The sequence below is a fragment of the Typopeltis vanoorti genome, chromosome 1 (assembly GCF_054136105.1).
Source record: "Typopeltis vanoorti isolate ZY-2024b chromosome 1, IOZ_Tvanoo_1.0, whole genome shotgun sequence".
Classification (NCBI taxonomy): Eukaryota; Metazoa; Arthropoda; class Arachnida; order Uropygi; family Thelyphonidae; genus Typopeltis; species Typopeltis vanoorti.
The window spans coordinates 110,090,939-110,115,274 of NC_143549.1; the positions used below are offsets into that span (position 1 = coordinate 110,090,939).

The window sequence follows — 24,336 nt, forward strand, 5'->3', positions numbered from 1 at the left end:
TCAAGGTCCAAGTTTCTGCACCGTACAGCAGTACAGACCATACATAGCATTTAACCATGCATACTCTAAGCTCTAAGTTTAAACTGCGGTTACACAGTGTTGATTTCATCAAGAGAAAATTTTTTCTTGCCATTTCAATTCTAACTTTTATTTACATTTCTTGATTGCAATCTTCGTTTAACCAGCATCCGAGATATTTAAACTTTGCCACTCTTTCTATTTGTTTCCTATTTAAAGAAAGTGCTAAATTAAGAATTGGTTTCTTACTTATGACCATGAATTTAGTTTTGGTGATATTTATTTTTAATCCCATTTTTTCACTCTCTTCATTTATTAGTTCCAAAAGATTTTGAAGATCCTGAATATTGTCAGCCAGAAGAGCTGTATCATCGGCATATCGGATGTTACTGATGATTTCAGATTTACACTAATCCCTTCCTTTCTTCCTTCCAAGACTTTTTGAAATATGGCTTCTGAATAGATGTTAAAAAGAGAGGTGACAGCGCACATCCTTGCCTTACTCCTCGTTTGATGTTAACGGAGTCTGTAATAATGTCATCAACTTGAACAGATGCCTTTTGGTTCCAATATAAGTTTTCAATGATCCTGATGTCTTTACCATCTAATCCAATTCTTTTTAATAGCAATCATTTTAGCATGTTGGACTTTGTCAAATGCTTTCTCGAAGTCGATGAAGCAAATGAATATTACCTTGTTTTGGTCAATACATTTTTGAAATAAGATCTGAGAACAGAAAAAGGCCTCTCTTGTTCCCAAGCTGTTTCTAAAGCCGAATAATTGGGTATCACTGATGGTGTCTTCACATTTTCTGTATATTCTTTTTTGAATTATTTTTTACTTCATTAAATGAATTTAATGAAGTAAAAAAAATCACAAACAACACACTGAAAAGAAACACCGACTCGCAATCTAAACTCAACTAAGATTGCGCATGCTGAACAATGACTTGCGACGCAGCGTACAGGCCAGAGTCAAAGTGGGGTATTCGTGTTGCCTAATCGCCATTTTCCAAGGCTGCACTTTTAAATTTTTACCAAATAACCGGGACAGAGTGACAAACTGACTTGGATGCTGAGACCATACTTTCAAACCGGGACGTATGGTAAGCCTAAACATAATCAATGAGACTACTTATTTCTTGTGTCTTCTCTTCATGTGGATTATTGCACATCTTTATGTTGGAATAGTAATGACTAGCCTCTGTCCTGAACAGAAAGTTATCAGGTGCTTGTCATTTTTATTAGCCTTAGTCTTTTCCCCAAATTTTCCCAAAATATTTCTGCACTGTCTGGTTTTCATTTCCTACTCTACTATTAAGATCTCTAATAAGAACCAACTTTTCCTTTCTTTGTCAGTTGTTTTCTCTTGATGACTTGAAAATTCCTCCACTTCTTTCTTAGTTGAATCTTCTGTGGGTCCAGTGGCACAAATAAGTCTTATTGTCCATTTCTCCGTTTTGATATTGCCATTAAAAGACACTTACTCTCATTTTAGTGTTGAATACTATAGCTGATCATGATTGCTTGAATGGGACATCTTGTAATGGTTATTAGAAGAATCTCACCATTTTTTTTTTGTTTGTTTGTTTGTTTTAGCATCATCAGTTATGTTGATCTTCTACTTCCCTAGGTCTTCTGCCAGTTCCACTTCTTTTCTGTTGATGCCTTTTATGTTGACCGTACCAATCTTGAATTCTGCTTATGGTGATTTGGAGTTTCTTCCAGTAGCTAACTTTTTACTGTTTGCTCTGATTTCCTGACCTTGTTTAACCAAATGACACAACAGCTAGCATGAAATTTGGTCATGGTGTCACTATCATTTTGCATTTTTGTTTAATCCAGTAAGAATAAAATTTGATTCTAAATCTCATATTATCAGCCACCCTTGTTCATTCAATATCCAAATAGATACCTACTAACTAACAGGGTGCACCAGAAAAAGGTTGGACTTGGTCATTAAGCCAGAAGCCTTGGCCTTAGTTCTCTGCATTCCTTAAAAGGCTATGTAGAGGTCTCCTACCAGTTGTGAGCCCATACATAAATAATAAATATTCCAAAACCAAAAGACTGAATAAGGTAGGTGTAAAATGGATGACTAAGGTGCATAAACATAAAATCTGGAAGAAAAAGGTACTTTGGAGACAGTATAAGATGAATAATGGTAATAATCAGTTTCATGAAGAGTATAAAGAACAAGCCAGGAGAGAGACTCAGTAAGGAAAACAAAAGTGCAGTATGAGCAGAAATTGGCAAATCAGGCAAAGACTCTTATTAAACAAGTATTGGCATGCTTGTTTAATAAGTCTTACAACAGCACAGGTTCCAAAGAAGTGGAAAGAAGGTAAAATTTTTCCACTGCATAAAGGTGGTGATAAAGCTGTGGTTTCAAATTATAGGCCAATTTGTATATTTGAGAGATTGTGAGAAGTAGGATGCAGAATTGGGTTTAAAGCAGCAATATTTTATGTGGTTATCAGCATAGGAAGATCATATTTTACTAACTTACTTATGTACTATAATAAGGTGACAAAGACCTTGGACAGGAGAGATGCATATACAGTAGTGTACTTGGATTTTGCAAAAGCTTTAGATAGGCTCCCACATAACAAATGGTTAAATAAATTGAAATGGGATTAGATAACAGACTTCTGAGTTGAATCAGTGACTAGGTATCAGAAAGTTGTATATGCGGGGGGGGATATCCCATAAGAGGAAGAATCACTAGTGGTGTACTGCAGGGGTCAGTTTTGGGACCATTATTGTCAATTTGTATATTAATGATATTCAGATGGGTTTAACTAGTGATATACAGCTGTCTGTAGATGATGCAAAATTGAGGAGAGCAATGCAGAATCAAGCAGATGTTATGGCCTTACAGGAGGACTTGAATAGATTGCATGAATAGACAGGTAAGTGGAACTCAGTTCAATGTTGTGAAGTGTAGTTTTTAAATTTGGTAAGCAATGATGGGATGCAAAATATACACTTGTGGGGGAAATTTTAAAGAAATGAGAGATCTGGGAGTGGTGGCAGACAAGGACCTGAAATTCAGGGACCACATTGCAGAAGTTGCGAAGAGGTCACGATGCCATTGTATAATGCCTTGATCAAGCCTCATATGGATTATTGTACACAGATCAGGTTGCCGTGTGTTCAGGGTGATGAGGATATGTTGGAAAAGGTCCAAAGAAAATTCACAAAGGTTGTCAGTGGTCTTTGGAATGTGGAGTATGAGGACAGATTAAGGGAATGTAAATTGCAAAGCCTCATGAATAGGAGGAAGAGGTGGAGGGGATATGATTGAGACATAAGCTAGTCAGGGGTTGTTATCAGGTTGACATGGAAGAGATTTTTCATAGAATGAGAGAGGGAATAGAACAAGAGGCCATTGCTGGAAACTGTATAAAGAGGGTGTGAGCAGAAGGTTCTTTGTATGGTGAGTGGAATGCATTGCCTGCATATGTGTGTGTTGTGAATAGACACATTGAATCATTTTAAGGAACCGTTGGATGAGTATTGGGTGCAATAATGTATATGTTGCACAATGAGTGTCTGACTCATTGGAGGTCGGATGTTAATAATAATAGTTATGCTTTTGTCTGTGGAAAAGTACAATGTTTACAACTAGTGGTTCATTCTCCATTTTAATCTTAAAATATCCTGTTGTAATTAGCATTTCTCTACTAGGTGTTATTTATCTCGTCTTGTAATATAAAATTTAGTACAATCTTCTTCTGGATGTGAGGAGTCTGCATACAGTTGAATGAATTTTTATATAATCCTCTTTTATATATATATACACACAGTTAACCCTCGTATAACATGGATGTTAGGTTCCATAGAAATGCCGAGTTATATAAATCGCATTATGCGAGACTTAGATCACATAGAAAAAAGTAGGGTTATGTTCCGAAATTGTTTTTTTTTTTAATTATATAAACAACGACATATTCAACAAAAATATATTTTTATTTCATTCAGGTATTCATGTAAGTTAAGAAAACATATGAACTATGAAACAAATACATAGACTTATAAAAATTACAAATTGTAAGCAAACTTCATTGCACGTAATGCATAAATGTTTTAGGCAAAATGAAGTGCATATTTTAGTTGTCATCACTGTCTTCAAAAATGACATTTCATAGATGTTCTTTATTTATGAGTGGCTAGTCATTGTCACCACTTGAAATCTCTTGGACATCATTTGTATAATTCTCATTGCATACTTCGGCTCCTTTAGTTATCAAGAATTCAGTAATAAGACCTTGCTCACCACTATGCTGCAATTTTTTATTAAATTCATAATATGGAGCTGAACAAATATCCAATTGTCTCATGAATTTTCCGGAGTACTCCATTGAGGGTTCATTATCGGTAAAATACCTTCCTAACTTTCTTGCCAAGTTCAGTCCTTCTGCTAATATCTTTAAACTGAATTCTTTAACGGATTCATCACAATCAGAATCTTTGGAAGAACTTTCCCTGCCATTTGGTTCGATATCATCTATTAATTGTACCAGTTTCTCCTCATTTAAATCTGTTTCCCCATCAATTAATTCACTAATTTTGTTTTCAATCATATCGCAAAACTCCTTTTACAAAAAATTAAAAAATATTACATATTGTATGTAACTCACCAGAAAACAAAGTGCTCAGTTTGAGATTAACTCACTTATGATTTTTAATGTGCTTTCCTGGCAGAAACGAAGACAATTGTCAACAATAAACAAATTGACATGCATGCATGCTAAAGAGTATTTCCCCTAATATAAATTCGCTACTTATAACTACATGCATGATACGGGCATCCACAAATTTAGCAAAGATAAAATTTGATTTTTAAGTCATGCTATGAAAAATATATGAAAAGACAAAGGGTTACCACAATTTGGTAACCCTTTGTCTTTTCATATATTTTCATATAAACCATGCCGTGTTGTATACGTACCGTGTTATACGAGGGTTACCTATATGTGTATATATTATATATACAGTAAAACCCTGTTTTTACGTTCCCGCAATTTACGTTTTCCTGCCATTTACGTCATTTTCCGTTGGTCTTGTCTTAAGGCCTATTCTTACGATATATTGTTTTCCCACCATTAACCACTATGTGGATTGATGTGGACTTATTTCCTGTGATTTGCGGTTTTTTTCTCAGATGGCAACACTGATTTTCGAATTAATTTCCTCTCATTCAAATCGATTTCTATGAAATCTGTGCATTTCTGTTCCCAGATGGCGTTGCTTTTGGCTGTAGTTTCGTTTCTGCCATCACAGTAACTTGCACGCTTGCAGTAGTGATGAGCGATACTGTGATTTTTCAATCACAGTACGAATTGATACCGTGAAGTTTTCATATCGGTAATTTTAAACTGTCAGTAGCTCGTGGCACCTGTAACATGTTGTGATGTGATTTCACATTCACACTTCTACCAAGTAACAGTTGTTATTTGTAAATATTAGATATCAGTGAATAAACCACAGTCTTGAAATATCGCTTCACTTGTTTACAGTTGGTGTTCGTAATTGCAATTCAGAAGCACATGGTATATTGCAGAATTTCTGCTTTCAAGTTGTGGTGGTCGATGATCCATGTTAGTAACAAGGAGAAAAAAGGACAGAAAATGTATTTCAATAGAAGAAAAGATGGCAATTCTGTGACGTGTAGATTGGCATGCCAGAACACATGCGCAATTAGCAAACAATCTTGGACTCCGTGTCCACTTTGAACATGATACTAAAAAACAGGTCAAGCATTGAACTCAATGCAAAGCAATCTGGCGCTATGTTAAAAAAATGAAAATATATCCGGACATCGGCATACGATGAGTTGGATAAAGTTGTGTTTTGTTTCTACAAGAGCATCGGGTTTTCCATTCGATGGTACTATACTCTGAGCGAAAGCCCTTGAATTTGCTGCGAGGTTGGGGATTAATGGTTTTACTGATCAAATGGATCGATTGATCGTTTCAAGACTCATCACAATATTGTGTATAATCAGGTGTGTGGAGACGTTTGTATTCAGGTTTGTATTCAGGACTACAAACCGAAAAATATTTTCAATGTTGATGAAACTGGGCTCTTTTATAACATTATGCCAAGTAAAACATTGTGTTTTGAAGGAAAGAAGTGTCATGGTGGAAAATTCAGCAAGCATAGGGTAATTGTTTTGCTCATGGTCAATGCTGATGGATAAGAAAAATTTCCTCCACTGGTAATTGGTAAATTTAAAACTCCAAGATATTTTAAGAATGTGAAAAATCTGCCTACTAAGTGTGATGCCAACAGCACAGCATGGATGACCAGTAGCATCTTTACATCCACCGTGCATGCTCTGGATGCTAAAATGGAGACAAGTCACTGCAAAAACTACTATTGCTAGACAAATGTCCTGCACACCCTGAAGATATGCAGCTCAGAAACATTAGATTAGTGTTCTTTCCCCCTAATTGTACAAGTGAGCTTCAGCCATTAGATCTGGGCATCATCCATGCATTTAAATGGAAATATAGAAAAATGCTTGTTGAAAAAGCTGTGTTATGCATGATAATGGTATGGACCCAAAACAAATGACCATATCAACCCTTGATGCCATGCATTATGTGGCCAAAGCATGGTTGCATGTTACTCCTGAAACCATATCCAGCTGTTTCCGGAAGGCAGGAGTTACGTTTCTGGAAGAGGAGGAACAACTACAGGAGGAAGAAGAAGATATGTCAGAGCCCAACAACTGGTATGTGATGGATGAGTCTTCCTCATTTCAAGACTATGCTGATGTTGATGCTGGTGTGATTACATCAATGGTACCTAGTGTAGAAGACATCCTTTCCGACCACTTTGGTGATAACTAATATTTAAGGAATTGACAGCGTATACTAGAAATATAGATTAAATAAACTTTAATATATACTTTCCGATATTTCGGCGAACGTCACGTTGCCATCTTCTTGGGAACTTACAATAAAGACACGTGCACACAAGTACTAATAACAGCAAATGAGACTGAAGCTAGGAAGCTAGCGTTTTCCTAAAGTCCTGATGGTGCCCCCTGGCGGGCTATATTGGTAGTTCTTGGCCTTTGGGCTGAAGTTCTTCTGATAAAAGTTTCCCAAATTTGTTGAGGTTTGGCATGTTCCTAAGGGCCGAGGCTGATTCCATGAATAGTCTTTCATACTTGAACTTGCTGCGGTGTATTACTGTGGTTTTCTTCCATCTTATTCTGTGGCGAGTATCCAGAGCGTGGTCTGCAAGCCCAGAGTGGCTGTACTGGTGAAATCGGATGTAATCCTTGTGTTCTGAGATTCTGATATTTGCTGTCCTGCCTGTTTGGCCAAAGTAGGACAGTTTACAGCTGCAAGGGACCTGGTATACACCAGGTAGGTCTAGCGGAAGTGGTTGGTCTTTGGTGGAGCGGATAAGGGATGCCAGTTTTCTATGTGGTCTGTAACATGTGGTCAGGTCATGTTTTTTTAAGATTTTATCGATTTTTTTTCGAGGTGCCTCTGATGTAGGGAATAGTGATGGATTTAGAGTAATCTTTTTTGTGAAGGGGAGGGGGTGGTGGGTTGTGGATAACTGGGTTAAGTATTTTTTGGAGGGGGGTTGCGTTGGCTGAGAAAGTGTCACGGATGTGATTTAGTTCAGTGGTTAGGGCTTGATCATTAGAACAGATTATTTTTGTCCTGTTGAATAATGTTTTAATAACTCCATATTGTTGTGAGGGGGGTGGGGGGGGAATTGTTGGTGAATGTATCTGCCTGTATGGGTGGGTTTTCTATAAACTGAGAAAACCAAGGTTCCATCAGGTTGGCGGGTGACTAGTGTGTCTAGGAAGGGGAGGTTATTGTTTTCCTCTTTTTCCAGGGTGAATTTGATTCTAGGGTGTTGGTTGTTCAGGTGTGTTAGGAAGGAGAGGAGTGAATCCGGGCCATGTGGCCAAATAGCGAAAACATCATCAACGTAGCAAAGCCATATGGTAGGTTTTTGTGGGGCTGAGTTTAAGGCTTTCTCTTCAAACATCTCCATGAAGAAGTTGGAGAAAGTGGTGAACCCATGGCTGTCCCCCTCTATCTGTTTGTAGAATTTTTCCTGCCAAACGAAACAGCCTGAGTTCATTGTAAACTGAAATAGGGCTGAGATATCGGGAGGAAATTTAGCTTGGATTAGCTCTAAGGTTTCTTTGAGGGAGACATTCGTGAATAGGGAGGAGACATCAAACTGACCATTATGTCATTATGTTGGAGTGTAAGGTTTTCTATACTGGCTTTGAAGTGGGCTGAGTTTTTTATGTGTGATGGTGTATTGCCAGTATAGTGTGAGAGCGCTTTGGCTAAATGCTTGGCTAGTTTGTAAGTGGGGGAATCAATGACATCCACTATGGGACGTAATGGCACATTTTCTTTGTGTATTTTTGGGAGCCCATATATGCAGGGGGGTCTAGAGTTATAGGATTTTAGTCTGTTGGTAATCTCCACAGGCCAAGAAGTGACCTTCTTAAGGAGCCTATGGAGTTTTCTAATTTGTGAGTTGGTGGGATTGTAATCAATGGGGAGGTAAGTGGAACGATCTAATAATAAAGCCTTGAGCTTACCTGTGTAGTCTTTAAGATTGAGTACCACAGTGGCGTTCCCCTTATCCGCTTTGGTGATCACTATTTTTTTGTTTCTCTTCAATTCTTGTAGTGCCTTGTATTCACTAATGGATATGTTGGATTTTGGAGGTTTTGCTTTATTGAGAACACAGGCTACATCCAATCTAATATCGTTGGCGATGTGGTTTGGAAGTTGGCGAATCCCACGTTCAATTTGAATCATTAATTCCTTGGCCGGTAATTTCCTAGGAGCAATGGCGAAGTTGTGACCACGTGACAGAGCGTGGAATGCTTCTGGCTTTAAGGTAGCTGACGATAGGTTAACAACAGTGTTGGTTTCTAATTTAGGTTTGGACTCCGAGTTCTTTGTTAATTTATCAAACTTGTTGATATGTCGGCTTCGTACTCGTTCAAATTCTTTTTTAGCTGCCGTACACGAGACATCATGTAGGATCGACCAAAGCTCGTGATTCAGCGTAAGTGAAAGCTCATTTTCTAGCGTTGATATAGCTCTGTTTATGTCGGCTAGGGAACCGCGTGTAGCGGTAATTTACTCCCGAAGTAATGCCTGGCTAGCGCGGTTGTAGATACGGAGAGCTTTCTGTGAAGAAGAAGAGGAATAAGTGGTTGAAAAAGCCTGTGATCAAGGACCTACCGTCCCTGCTAGCAAAGAAGCAATGGAAGCTATCTCTGTTCTCAGGCAGTATATTACAAGTGCATCAGTAGACGATAGATCATTTAATGCCTTATACACTGTGGAGAGGCAGGTGGAACTTATAACAGTGCAGAAAAAGCAAAAACAATCAACAATTAAAGATTTTTTTTTAAATAGATAAATGTGAGTAATTGTAAATTCATTTATTTTCATTTATTAAATTTTGTAATCTAGTATGTTGAGTCACATACTAGCAGTAAGTCATCTTTTAGCCTTTTTTTTTTTTTTTTTTGTTTTTTACATTTCCTAATATTTACACTTTTTTCCATCAGTCTCCTGGAAAGTGTAAAAAAAAAGGGGGGGGTACTTAAGTGTCAAAGCTATAATTGAAAGGAGACCTCCACATAGCCTTTAAAGGAATGTGGAGAACCGACCAGGGTTTCTGAGCTGTCCAATCCTCATCTTCTCGTGATGCACCCTGTTGGGTATCTACCTGAATACTGAACGAATGAGGATTGGCTGGCAATTTGGGATTTAGCCGACCAAATTTTATTTTTATTGGCTTAAACCAAAATACAAAATGATGGTACAACCAAAATTTCACGCCAGCTTGGGCCTTGGCCGATTAAACAAGGCCCCCCATTGTTTTCACCTGGGAACCAGTGCGAAGAGCGAAAAGTCAGCTACTGGAACAAATCTGAAAACAAGCCCCAACTCAACATCGCCAGAGTTAAAGATCGGTACTATTAACATAAGAAACCCGAAAAGCAAAGAAATGGAGCTAGCTGAGGAATTAGATAAGTACCAGATTGACATAATAGGGTTGACTGAAACAAAAATGACAAAAACTGGTGAGATCTTTCTGAGCAATAAATACAAAATGTTATATTCAGGCAATAACAATCAAGGAAAAGGAGTAGCCATAGTATTCAACACTAAATACGAGGCTAATCTTCTTGAATGGCAGGCGGTCTCAAGTAGAATGATGTGGGCTAATATCAAAATGAGAAACTGGACAATTGGACTTATTTGTGCCTATGGTCCTACAGAAGGTTCTACTAAGATAAAAGTGGAGGAATTTTTTGAGGCTTTAGAGAAAGCAACTGACACAATGAAAAAGGAAAAGTCAGTCCTTGTTGGGGATCTAAATAGCAGTGTAGGAAATGATTGTCAGACATACAAAAATATTTTGGGAAAATTTGGAGAAAAGACCAAAGCTAATAATCATGGCAAATACCTGTTGGATTTCTGTTCAGGACATGGACTGGTTATTAGTAACACCATGTTCCAACATAAAAATGTGCACAAATTCACATGGAGAGAAGAGACAAGGAATAAGAAAAGTCTCATTGACTATGTTATTGTTAACAATCATGTTTTTTTAACTGGTGCAGGACATCCGAGTGTACAGAGGATTTGAAATTGGAATTATCACTATTTAGTCTTGAGCAGGATAAAATCATATCGAAAAGAATAACATGTAAGAAAGTTTTAAAGCGAATAAAAGTTGAGCAGCTCTCAGATGTGAACTGTAGACTAAAATACACAAACATTATTGAAAAAAAAATGAAAGAGTTTGGAATCAGCAATGAAACCTTGGAGATTCAGTAAGCCTTGAAGAAAGCACTGATTGATTCAGCTAGAGAGGCATGAGGTGAGGTTGTCTGCAAGGATAGAAAAATCAGAACTCCATAATGGACACAGGAAGTTAAAGAGGCAGTGAAGGAAAAGAAGAAAGCATATCAAAAGTTTCTGGCAAATAAGTCAGCTTGTGCTCTTAGAGAATACAGAGACAAATGTAAGAAAGCTAAACACTGTGTAAAACTAGCTAATCAAAAGTCACGGGAGGACTTTGGCAAGAACGTAATAAATAAATATCAAGAAGGTGGTAAGATATTCTGGAGGTTGTTGAAGAAGCTAAGAAATGGAGGAAAGAGTGCTGTAAAAGGAGTTAGATATGATAAAGGTGACATGAAAACGTGAGAAAAAGATATCCTTGAAGTATGGTGTAATTCCTTCGAAAAATTGCTAAATGAAACAAGCCGTGATAGCACAGTGCTAAAAAACACTCAACAGGCATATAGTCAGGAATACATATCCATACTTTAAGTAGAAAAAGCCATGAAAGGCTTGAAATGTAGAAAGGTAGTAGAAGCAGATGATATTTGACCAGAAATGCTGAAGTATGGTGGTATAAAAGTCTTACAGTGGCTGCACTGCATAATTCAGAAAGCCTGGACAGAGGGACGAATTCCTGATGATTGGAGTAGAGCTCTCATAGTACCCATATATAAAAAGGGAAATAAAACTGAATGTGAGAATTACAGAGTCATTTCATTATTGAATGTTCCTGGTAAGATATATGCAAGTATACTTGAGAAACGGTTGAGAAGGATTGTGCAAGAGAAGCTTGGTGAAGAACAAGCTGGATTCAGGCCGTATAGAGGCTGTCAGGATCAGATTTTCACTTTACGACAGATAGTTGAGAAATCATGGGAATATAACAAAGATCTATATTTATGTTTTGTCGATCTGGAAAAGGCATATGACAAGGTGCCAAGAGAGAAGCTATTCAATACGCTACGGTTATAGGGTGTCAATGGGGCGCTATACTAAACAATACTTAGTCTTTATTTCAGTTTATATCAGCAGTTAGAATTGAAGGAAGTTCAGGGAGATGGTTTAATGTTAAATCTAGTGTGAGACAAGGATGTACATTATCCCCTCTGTTAATCATTATCTATATGGATCACATTATGAATAAAAGTGGTATTAAACATGATATCAAAATTGGAGATGTTAATGTCAGCTCTTTACTTTATGCAGACGATGTTATACTTCTAAATAAATCCACTACAAGTTTCCCTGACTAAATTGAATAACTGTTGTAATAGATATGGTATGAAGGTCAGCAATAAAAAGACAAAGACAATGAAAATAGGCAGAATCGTTGAAAATGTTAACTGCGTTGTGAACGGAGAACCTGTGGAAACAAGGAAAACATTTCACCTACTTAGGCTTGATTTTTAGTGAAGATGGTAAATTAAATATGGAAATTGACAACAGAATCAACAAAGCTGGTATGGTAGGAAGTCAGTTGAATAAATTCATATGGAATAAGAGAGAAATTAGTCAGATCACTAAATTAGCTGTATACAAGACAGTGATCAAACCAGTTTTAACTTATCGACCTGAGAGCTGGGTAAGAAGTTATACACTTGACCAAAGACTAGATACCATGGATATGAGAATCCTGAGAAAGATTAAAGGTGTGAACAGATGGCATCAATGGCAATATCATATTAAAAACGAGGATATTAGGAAAGAACTTGGCATTGTCAGCATCCAGGAATGCGTTAGCAAAACAAGTATTCTCTACCAGGTTGTCAGGAAAATGACCCAGAGGAAGACCAAGATATAGGTGGATTGATACTGTACAAATTGCCTTAGATAATAGAAATATAAGATCTGATAATGTTGGAGTCTTGACAAGTAACAGACTGATTTGTAGGAAAATGGTAGATAGGAAGGTAGTAATGATGTAAATTTTTCGTGTGGTACTATCATATCCTCTACACCCCTTGAGGGTACATGGCAGGAATTTGATGATGATAATATATATATATATATATATATATATATATATAATTACACTGGCCTGCAAAATTCGAGTCAAATAAATCAGAAACATTAACTGTTTCTGATTTATTTTTGACCACTGATTTGAAATATCTCTTCCACTTTTCTCTATCACGTAAAGATTTTTCACAAAATGGATCTCAATATTACAGTAAAATAGTTTTAAAATGCATTGTATTAAGTAAAATAACAGTATTTAAAATTCTCCATAAACATTTTTGGAATGAATGTATTGGAAAAAAATTTTTAAATTAAAGTAATTAAAGATTAATCTTTAGTACATGCTTCATATTTCTTTGTGGTGCCGTTTTCTTTTCCCTTCAAAGCTTCTTTTTGAACTTTTTCTGTAAAATTCTATTCTCCAATCGTCTCTGTGCAACATCCAGCAATAGTCTGCCATCATGCTGATATTCCACCTGCCCTGATACCTTCTTTCAATCTCCTTGATGTCTTGGTGGAATTGCTCTCTTTGTTTTTCGCTGACAGTTCCGATATTCTCAGGAAAGCGGTCTAAATGAGAGTTGAGAAAGTGCACTTTTAAGCTCATGGAGCATCTCAAATCCTTGAATTTCTGTAGCATGTCTTCCACAATCATTTTATAGTGGGGGGGGGGGATTCCTTGTGATTTCCTAAAAATTTAGTCACCATCTCTTTCAAAGGCTTTCCACACTTCTTTTCAACAGTTGCCATTTTTTCTTCAAACAGTTTATCCTTCATAAGTTTCCTGATGTCCGGACCAATAAAAATACCTTTTTACAATTTTGCTGTAGATAATCCTGGAAATTTTGCACAGATTTATTTAAAACACTCTCCTTCTTTCAACAAAGCTTTGACAAATTGCTTCATCAATCCCAGCTTTATGTGAAGCGATGGATTTTTTCCCGAGCAACCAAAGTTTCATGTAACACATTTATACTTCCAGGTTGTAATGTGACTCTTTCTGGCCATTCCTTCTTGATCTAATGTTGCTCTCAATCTCGGCTGTCCCACTTGCATAAAAAGCACTTTGTTACTGAATTTTTGCGAACTCTTGAAGCCGTTACAAACACCACTTAAAACGCAGTTAAATGAATTTTAATGAATGACATCAACACTATTACACGACGCTACGTAAAAACATTAAAAAAAATGCAAACACATTAAATTAAATCTTCACACTAACTTAGAAAATATGCCACCTTTCAGAAATATAACCTTAGTAGTCAACGACTAAAATTCAGCTAAAGAATCACACAAGAAGATGTATCTGTGGCAACAGGAAAGTTATCCGTTATCTTGGCGAATCAGATTCAAAGTAGCCACGTGCACTTTTATTTGCATTCCTCCCTCCCTCTCCTATCTTAAGAATGAGAAGTTTCATGGAAATTTCTTTATTTATAAATATAAAATAAATACCAGTGCACTGAATTTAAATCCAAATACTAATAAAAACGATAAAATTAGAAATTGGATAATGGTGGGTGGTGGAATTTTTTTACTGTTTTTTCTGAACTCAGCACCTAAAAATCTATCTATGTATCCCAATGGCTTTAACAGGCCTTTAAAGCCCAAAACCTTCCAAACATGCTTGGATTTCGTAACCGAAATACAAGTATAGAATGGTCACTCCTATGCCTCACCTAAAAATCTATAAGAATCAATTATTACTTCTGAGACAACATTTCCATCACAGGTCTGTGTTATTATTATTCCTCTTTTCCTTAATCTTACAACTATGATTATTAATGCAACCACTTTGAATTCTTTGATGCTGTGAATTAATTCTTTCCATATCATTATTGCTACTCCTTCTCAGAAAGAGTGCATGATTTACAGTTTATTTGTTTAAATTAATACTGTAGTATATAATCTTGCTTTCTGTAAATTTGATGATTCCCTCTCCAGTCATGGACAATTAGAATTTATTCAATGCATTTTCCACTAGTGATAAGTTTCCTGCTTTCAACAAAGTGCAGATGGTCACAGTTGAAATATAATACTGTCTGTTGTATTTCTTGCATCATTATCTGAGTAGAGATTTTGTTACCTTATTTTAGTGTGCATGTCAGTACTGCATTATATCATTAGTTTATATATGCCTGAGAGAGAGAATGTACCTGTGTTAGCATATGTATAACTATATATATATATATATATATATATATATATATATATATCTTTAGATATATGCCTAAATAATTTCTGCAGTTGGTTCTTACTAAAGCAAACTCATAGGACCTGAGGAATGGTTGTGGGGCATTGGACTTTCAATAGTCTTTTCTTATGAGTTAGTTTACTATATAGTGAGAGTCGACTGTAGCATACATGAACATTGGAACTGACAACGGAAATTTTCTCAACTCAATTGCTTCCTAAATTGAGATTTCAAGATTTTCAAGATTCAACAATATTTAATCTGAATTGGTTATGCTTTTTATTTTGGCTTTTATTTTATAGTATTTCTGGTGGTCAGAATAAAAGCTTGGATTATTTTCTCGCACTACTTAGCCAGACTCATATCACAGTGTTATACTCAAGTTCACATGGTAAGTCAGACAAAAAAAAAAAAGTTAAATAATTTAGATATCATTTTTTCAGTTGCATAAAATCCATGATAATTTTCATTGCCTAAAATCATAATATATTTTCTTATTCTTCTCATTATTATTACATGACACTTCAAAGAGTTTGAGGATTCATTGTTGGAAAGCACACTGCACCACTCAACTCGCTATCTCTGCTACTTGATCCTCCTTTTTTTTATAGCAAATATGAAGAATTTTTATCAGCTATGTAAAATAAAAATGGATTAAATGCATAGGATTTTATTAAGCTACATATTACTTCTACATTTTTGGTCATTTTTCTTTGCTTGACAACATCTTCAGGAAGATTTACAAGGAACATACAAAATGATCTAAGTGCTTCAAACAGTCATTATTGTTTGCAAATTGAAAGATGTTGAATAATCAGTCAGTCATGTGTATCATTATATACATCATTTATCATTAGATACATTGCTTCGAAAGAGGTCAACAGGCACCCCCCCCCCAATGGGCAAGGTGCATCATATCATGTCACGTGTTTGTAGTTGGTATAAATTTGAGGAATATGATGCTCCCAAGTCAGTGCAACTGTGTCTAGGTGAAATGGCTGTGAGAAGGATACTGATTGAGTTTAAAATAGGCATTGTGATAGGATGCTATTTGGCAGGCTTATCTATTTGACAAATTGGGCCATCCCTGGTCAATAATCAGTGATACCATACTGAGATGGAAGCAAACAAAGTTGGTACCTGAAGTATGGCAAGTGATGTGAAGTCATACCACCTTTACCACGCATTGCCCCAGTCCTGAAAATACTTCAGGCGCAAACTTCATTTGCTTACACTGGGATAAAGGATTAAACCAAGTATATAATTTCTTGGTATTTTTAATTTATAGTATAACCAAGTGGAAAAACTTTCTACAAGATATTTTAAATATAATAGGGAAAAGAAAAATGAAAACACAGAGAGTAAAGCTTATCAAAGATATTGAAAAAGGTAACAGATAATAAAGTATAATTATGTACTACAATAACAAAACAAAGAGAAATGAAGAAAGCAATTAGACAGGGTTCTTTTTTATGTCTGCTACTGTTCAATATTTTAATGGATGAAATGATAATAGAATAAAATACAAGCAGTTAAGTGAACTAAAAATTTGTAATAATATAGTAAATCTTGTATGGCCGAAGACATACTACATACTAGATGACATAGTAGACACCAGATAATTTACAAATAAAGTATTTAGTTTCCAACAGATTTGCCAAAAATATAACATGGAAATGACAGAAAAAAGCCAAAACACTTTGATTAGTATGCACCAAATCAATATAAATTTTTAATTTACATTGATTAGTGTAAATTAAAAATTAACAGAAAATAATAGAACAAGTGATGAATTTTAAATACTTAGGAATTCATATTAACTCAGAAGGTAGTATTATTGTTATCATCATCATTATGGGCAACTCCAAGGAGTCCTTAGACCAGGGGTGGGGAACCTTTTTAGTATCAAGGGCGAAAATTGCTGATTTAAAAACTTCCGCAGGCGACTAGCAAATTTTAACTCTTATATATAGTGTATGTAGTGTGCAACATATATCTCAATAAGTAAATGTGCAACATTCTCATCTGATACGGTATCTTTTAATTACAATTGTGTAGACATATAACAATCAAGCAAAGACTATATTTAATTTATTTAAAAATGCTATTTATTTTATTTTAACTGAGAACTTTATTAAAGCAATAATAGCATAATAAATATTTCATCAATGTTAATGAAGCTTACCTTTAATCTTAAACTTTTTAGTGAGAAGACTGAAACTGCTTTTTTTTGTGAAAGCTTAGAAATATTAGCTGCCCTCGATGAGACCTTGATGAATGGGTAAAGAGGTCATTAGCTGATTGGGCCTTGTAATTTCAAATTCAGATTATTCAAATGACTAGTTATCATCTACTAAAAATGCTAAATCACTTTGAAACTTTTCATCCTCCAATTCTTTAATGGGGACACCTTTAATGTCCAAGAAAATTTTCACTTCGTTTTTAAGTTCATAAAATCGCTTGAGCATTTGAGCTGTACTTGATCAGTAGTCCCACCTAACTTCACAATGGTACAATAAATCCCCATATTCAGCTTGAAGATCTTGGAAAAAATTCTTTGAATTCCCTGTTGTTCAGCCCTTTACTTTTTATCAAATTAATGGCCTTTGTTACTACATTCATGACGCTGTTCATCTTGAGTGACTTTGCACATAGATTTTCCATATGAATAAAGCAATGGCACACAATTAAAGTATTTGGGTTCAATTGACGTTTCTTAAATTCATTCCTAATCAGAGCCACTAGCCCTTTTTCATGACCTACCATGGATTGAGCATCATCTGTAGCAAGACCACTCGTTTTTCATACGGTAAATCGAAATCCTTTAATGCTGAATTGACCATTTCAAATAAATCTTCACCTTTAGTTGTCCCCTCTTCATTGATTTTAAGTCCAAGAACAGGACCCTGTAGCACGCCACTAGTCACAGACCTTCTTTTGGACTCTATTCCTGAATAAATTACTCTCTAATATCTTTCTCTCCATCAACCACACTTCTATCCATCTCATAACTCTATATGCAATCCCATGTGCTGCAGTTTACTGATTAGAATTTCATGTGGTATCCTGTCTAAGGCCTTTGCAAAGTCCAGCAGTATCACTGTAAAACTCATTACCATTATCCAACTCAGCTCTCACTGTATTATAAAACATGAGCAAGTTACTAAGACATGACCTACCCTTCACAAAACCATACTGCCCCCATACAGTATCCAATTTATATCTATTCATTCCTGTATTTTGCTCTTGACCAACCTCTCCAATACTTAGACAACAACTCCTGATATGTTGATTGGTCGATAACTTGCTACATCAGTCTTAGAGCCTCCTTTATGCGGCAGAACTATTTCCCTCCCTCCCCTTGGGACCAGTGCCGCACTCAGGATTTAATCTTGGAGGGGGCCGAGCGCTCAGGATTTAACCTTTGGCGGGGGGCCGAGTTGAGTAGATGTTTTGCGAATACACACTACACATCGCATACGACCTATAACTGAGCATCGCTAATTCATAAGTAGCACACAACATAAATAAAAAAAATGAATTTTAATTAGGAAAAGAATTTTGGAAATTTTTCTAGTGTTTTTTCCTTTTCTTTGGGGATGCCCGGGCCCCTTGCCCCCCCCCTGGGTGCGCCACTGCTTGGGACTAACCCAGAGCTGAGACTTAAACAATGTGGTCAAGGCCACTGAAATTCCCTAGCAGCTTCATGTAAAACTTGAACTTGTATAGTATATGCATTAAGGTTTTGTAATAGGCTATGCACCTCCATTTCATTTACCTCAGTTCACATATAACCCTTTGCCTCTCTTGTTACTGCAGTGTCACCACCTGGATGATATGTTCTTGCAAAGTGTTCACTTAGTAATTCTACTATTTCAACTGATTCAGTTAGCTCCCTGCCATAGGCATTCCTTAAAATTATTCTGCTATATACATTCTTTCTTTTACTTGCAGCATATTGAAAGAACTGTTTGGTTCTCTTTAGCCTTCCTTTGCTAACTTCTTTTCATAATCTGCTTTGCCTTTCTTACCATACTAGTTACTTTTCTGGCCTGTTCCTTGCACTGTTCATGTGCCTGCAGGTCTCTTTAAATTCCCTCCACAATTGTTTCTTTTTTTTTTCAGCTGCAGCTTGATGATGATATTCATCCATTTAACTTCCACTTGATTTACTCTCCTGACTCTAGGTACACAGTCTGCCATTACCTTCCTCAAACGCTCCTTTATTACTTTCCATGCACTATCAACATCCAGCCCTTGCAGTTTTATATGCCATTGCACTGATCCAAGCAATGTCCTAAGCTTCTCATTAACAAGTTTTACCTGTAATTCCACATATACCCCTCTTAACTGAAAATTCCACACATTTAGCCACCTTCCAGGACCATATGATCACTCTCACCAATTAGTGACAACATGGTCGTAGTCACTATAGACAAATTCTCAGATGCAATTACTAGATCAAGCACTCTTGAATCCCTAGTATATTCCATTACATGCTATATTATTCCATTACATGTATAACAGAAAATGAAGTGAGAGAGGAGTCGCTTGAAGGCACACAAGATTTCAATATGGAAAAATAAAAATTTAAATATTGTTTATGTATTATAAAAATATAATACTTTTATACTTTGTATAAAAGTTATTGTATCTGAAACAAGAGCTGAAATATTTGAGATTAAACTCTTAAACACAACTACAGAAGTGAAAACTTAGAAATATTGTGGGAAAAGCAAAATTTGATAGGATCAAAATAAAGAGATATACAGAAAGTTCACCTTACAAACTAGTAAATTAATAAATGAGCAAACATGAATAATTACTAAAAGACTGTCGGAAGACATAAAATCAGAAAAATGAATTGCAAACAAATATTGTTGCAACAGGTTAAGACCTTAGGCAGAAGACATTGTCTGTTGTATCTGTAATGTTTTCCTTGGCAAATACGATGTATCTCTCTCTCTCTCTCTGTGAAGTTCACAGTCCTCTTAAGAGGATCCTGATCAGTAGTAGCACCCAATTGTGTATTATGTCCTGTCAAACTCTATCTCATCCCCCCCCAAACATCCTTAAACCCATTGCCCATATTACTTATTCTTCCACTACCATTGGAGATTTCTACTCTGGTTGAAGCCCGTTCTTTCTTTCTTGTTTGCCCTCCCTGAATACATGAAATCTGTCACATATACTATTCCAATGACAACATCCTCCTCCTCCTCTCCAGATCTCATTGATGCCAGTACTTTTTGGTGCTACTATATCTAAATGCTTTTATTTTATTTAAAATGTTTTACACTAACATTTCATTGTTAGTGTAAAACCATTGCTCCACTTATTGGAGGTCTGAAGTGGCTTAAAAAAAGTTTCTTGTTTGGTCTCTAGAACAGTGCATTTCTGGATTATGTAAAAAATTTTAAAAATACAAAATAATATAAAATTAATAAAAACAGGAAAAAAAATTCTTACCCCACCTATGGTACTAATAATGTACTCTATGTTTGCAACAATTTGTAGGTGAGAGTAACTTAAAAAATCTATTGTATGTCCATATTTTGTTTTTCTTTCTTGACGGAAATAGTCCTTACTTTCCTGGGGGTCATCCCTATATACTTTCTTACTCTTTGTGTCATTACACTCACCGTTTCAACCTTTTAACTTAATGCATGCATCCACCCAAACACATCTAGTTTCCCTGACTATTGATATATACTCTTTCACTGAACAACAGCTTTATTAGAGCACCTTACAGCAAACCCATTGAAGTGTAATCCATCCTGCAAAAGCAAATTCATTATCATCAAAATGACTATACATCAATATATAGAGTACACTATTTCTCCTACGCAATCTAATTACTAAGTCATTTGCAGTCACAGCTCCCTTACCTCATCTCACTCCTGTCATGCCATGGCAGCACACTCAGTCTTGATTCTTTTAATCTTCCTTTTTTGTTTCAATCAAGAACTCTTTGATATCTTCGCTCGTACTTTGCTAATGAGGCAAAGATAGACTAAGTAATCAGGAATATGACTGACGTGCAGGACTTGCATACTTTGAATAGGCTGGAATTGTAGACATGAAAATAGCTATCATTTTAATCGTAGTAAATTTAGAGTTATACACTTTAGTATAATGAGATATCCAGTATCTTATTATATTGACGGAATTTTGCTTAAAGAATGTGATCAATCTGTGGATCGTCAAGTTTTAGCACATAGCAAGTTGAAGGGCAAGAGCCATATAGCAAAGACTGCAATATAACTCAGAGGATAAGTGCAATGTTGAAACAAACCTTTTCATATTAGGATAAGTCGTTTTCCCTTTTTACAAAGTTTGGATATGACCTCACTTGTACTATTGCATGTGTGTGTGTGTGTGTGTGTGTGTGTGTGTGTTGTCTGTTGGTTTTCCATTGTGATGCTGATATAGTGGGGGGGGGGGAGAGAATGGAGTGCAAAGAGTGTCAAAAATGATATCAGGATTATGGAATACTGATTATGAAGACAGACTGAAAATCTGCAGACTGCAGACAGGACCAAACAGGAGAAAGAGGAGGTGATGTAATTGAGAAAGGCTCATACAAGATACCAGTATATGGAAGATTTTGACTTATGTGTGTGTGGGGGGGGGGGGGGGGGGAAGAGAAGTGGGATCCATGAAAGTTGAGAATGAATGCAGTCAAGAAAGGTGAAAGCTAGAATTTTCTCTCTCATAGAATGATGCATGATTGGAAAGGATTTCCCTTGGAGTTGAGTGCAGATAGAATGAATTCAAGAAAAGGTATGCCAGCTGGTGCATATGATATGTGGCATCCCTCAATGAGTCCCCCGTGACTTCTTGGAGGTCTCTCTTGATAGTAATAATAATTTCTTTTTAAATCATTTGTTTTGACAACACAGTCTCATCATATACTAGTTCTACTTATTTACGTATAGCCTTGGTTACATTAAATCTTTGTTACTTGAAAATATGATTTCATTGGTCATTCATTCATTATCCCAATATCATGGAATCATCATATATCACCAGTTCATTTTTTTTTTTTTTATTTCTGGTTGCCTAAATCTTTCTGTACTTCAAGTTTTTTTTAACAAATCCTAACTGCAGAAGTGTTTGTTTGTGCATGCATAATAACAGGATAGAATATTTCATAACGCATTCCTAGAAAGTGTAACATATACAGCAATCCCTCAATTAATGCATTCTTTAAAACAGGTGTATTAATCGAAAACGCACTAATCGAATATAGTAACCTATTGGAAAATTAATAATTTATTCCTCAGATTTCTTTTTTGACCCTTATGTTTTTTTATAAAAGAATTAGGGTATGTCTCAGTGCCTAGTTAAAGGAAAACCATGAAGCTGAAAGACAATAAAACATATTCAGAATATAAATTTATTATTCTGCTTTTTAACAGAGAATTGAGCTAACATAGTTCGGCAGGCATTCTGTTTCTTTTTTTCATACAACTGACAGTATGGCCCTAATGTCTCTTCTGCAAATTTTAATGGTTCTCTCTTCACCAGGGTCAGTCTCTAAGCACTGCTGCTTAAAAACTCTGATTGTACGAAAACTATTTTTAAATTGTTTCTGTGAACCCTCTTTGGGCTTGTCAGTGATTTTCTTCATATTCTTCAGGATCTTCCCACTGTGCATCTAAATTTAGCAGGTCGGAATTGCAACTTCTCAGAATGAGATTTAACTTAGATTCGTTTGAAAAGCATCTAATATCATTTGCGCATTGTGGAAGAATGTGCTTCCAAACAGCTAGCAGTAATTTCATTCGACTTTGCAACTTTATAACCAGGCTGATATTTCTCTGTTTGGTTAGAAAAGTCTTAGAAGGCATTCGCTTCCAAAAAAAAGGCCAGTTTCATCGACATTAAATATTTGTTGATCACAATAGTCCTCTTCTTACATAATTTTCTTCAAAATCTCTGGATATTTCCTTATCTGCAATTGCAGCTTCGCCTGTGATTAGAACATTATGTAGGCTATTTCTCTTTTTGAAATGCTCAAATCACCCAGCACTAACATGGAATTCTTCTTCTTTTCCATCATTAATAGCCCTTTCTTTCCAGGTTACAAAGAGACAATGCTTTTGATTTAATAAGGCCAGTGTTTAGCGGGATCCATTTTTGGTTGCAATCTTCGATCCATGTAAAAAGAAGTCTCTCTAATTCAATCATTATAATACTTTGATTTCGAGTGCATGCAGGATGAACTTGAAGCAGCCTTTATTCAGCAGTTGATTCGCCCATTTTTGTGTTCTTGTCCTATCTTTGCTCTGGACTCGCCTTGTTCATTTTTCTTTATTATTTCAGATTACTTTTTGAATCATTTTCACACTTCTATTTTTTGCTCACTAATTCTTTTACTCATGATTAAAGGTTAGGAAAATACATACATCTTCAAGGCCCACCTTTCCTAATTGGGTTGTGAGGGAAGCAGCTGCAAGAGGAACTTCCAAAGGTCACGACCCTCTGCCACCAAGCTCAGGTGTTCTTGTGGGACTTCCAAATGTGTCCACCCAAAGTTTTGGATATAATCTATCCAGTGAGTCTTTGGCCTTCCACGTGCCCTCCCACCCTCTGGCTTGGCAAAGTGTGCCTGCTGGAGGAGCCTTGCTTGTGGCATTTTGACCAGGTGCCCATACCAATGTAACTGTGATCTCTCAGCAGGAGAAGCAATGGCTGAGTATTGAGGGTTTCCCAATTTGCAGAGCTTCTGACTCTGTCTAGTCTTGTCAGCCACGTTACCCCTTGAAGAAACCTCATTTTAGCCGCTTGGATTCGTGTCTGCATTCTTTCAGTCATTACACAACTCTCATGACCATAGGTGAGGATGGGGGACATAGACTGTATTGAAGACAACCAGCTTTGCCTTCTGGCTTAACTCCCGTTTCAATGCTACTGAATGGCCAAGCTCCTGCAATATTGCACTTGCTGAGCCAATCCGAGTATCTAGCTCTACATCCTCTACACACCTTTTTTAATGAAAAAATGGAACATAAATAACTAATTATCAGTGAAGTTTAGATGAAACACTATTTATTACTAACACTCATGGTATATTTAGATGATGATGATAAATTTATAAATTAATTAACTTTCTTTATCTGTGTGACACCAGTAACCTCTAGGGATAGCTTTGTTAGGAAGTACAATATTTAACAAATGCGTGGAATAAGTAACAAGCAGAGCAGCCTTTAAATAGCAATGGCCAGTTCATGTGCATTTTATTAGCTTGAATAAATGAATTCTCTCCTTCAGCAAACTTGCATCCCCC

General features: G+C 36.1%; 1 protein-coding gene across 1 annotated transcript in view; it reads left to right on the forward strand.

Annotated features, from left to right (window-relative positions):
• The window catches only part of Fancm (FA complementation group M), a 389,753-nt gene that overhangs the window by 335,064 nt on the left and 30,353 nt on the right, over window positions 1-24,336 (forward strand). Inside the window, exon 19 of the mRNA XM_090395633.1 lies at window positions 15,347-15,435. Coding sequence (XP_090251759.1) covers window positions 15,347-15,435 — 89 coding nt within the window. The remainder of the gene's footprint in view (window positions 1-15,346; window positions 15,436-24,336) is intronic.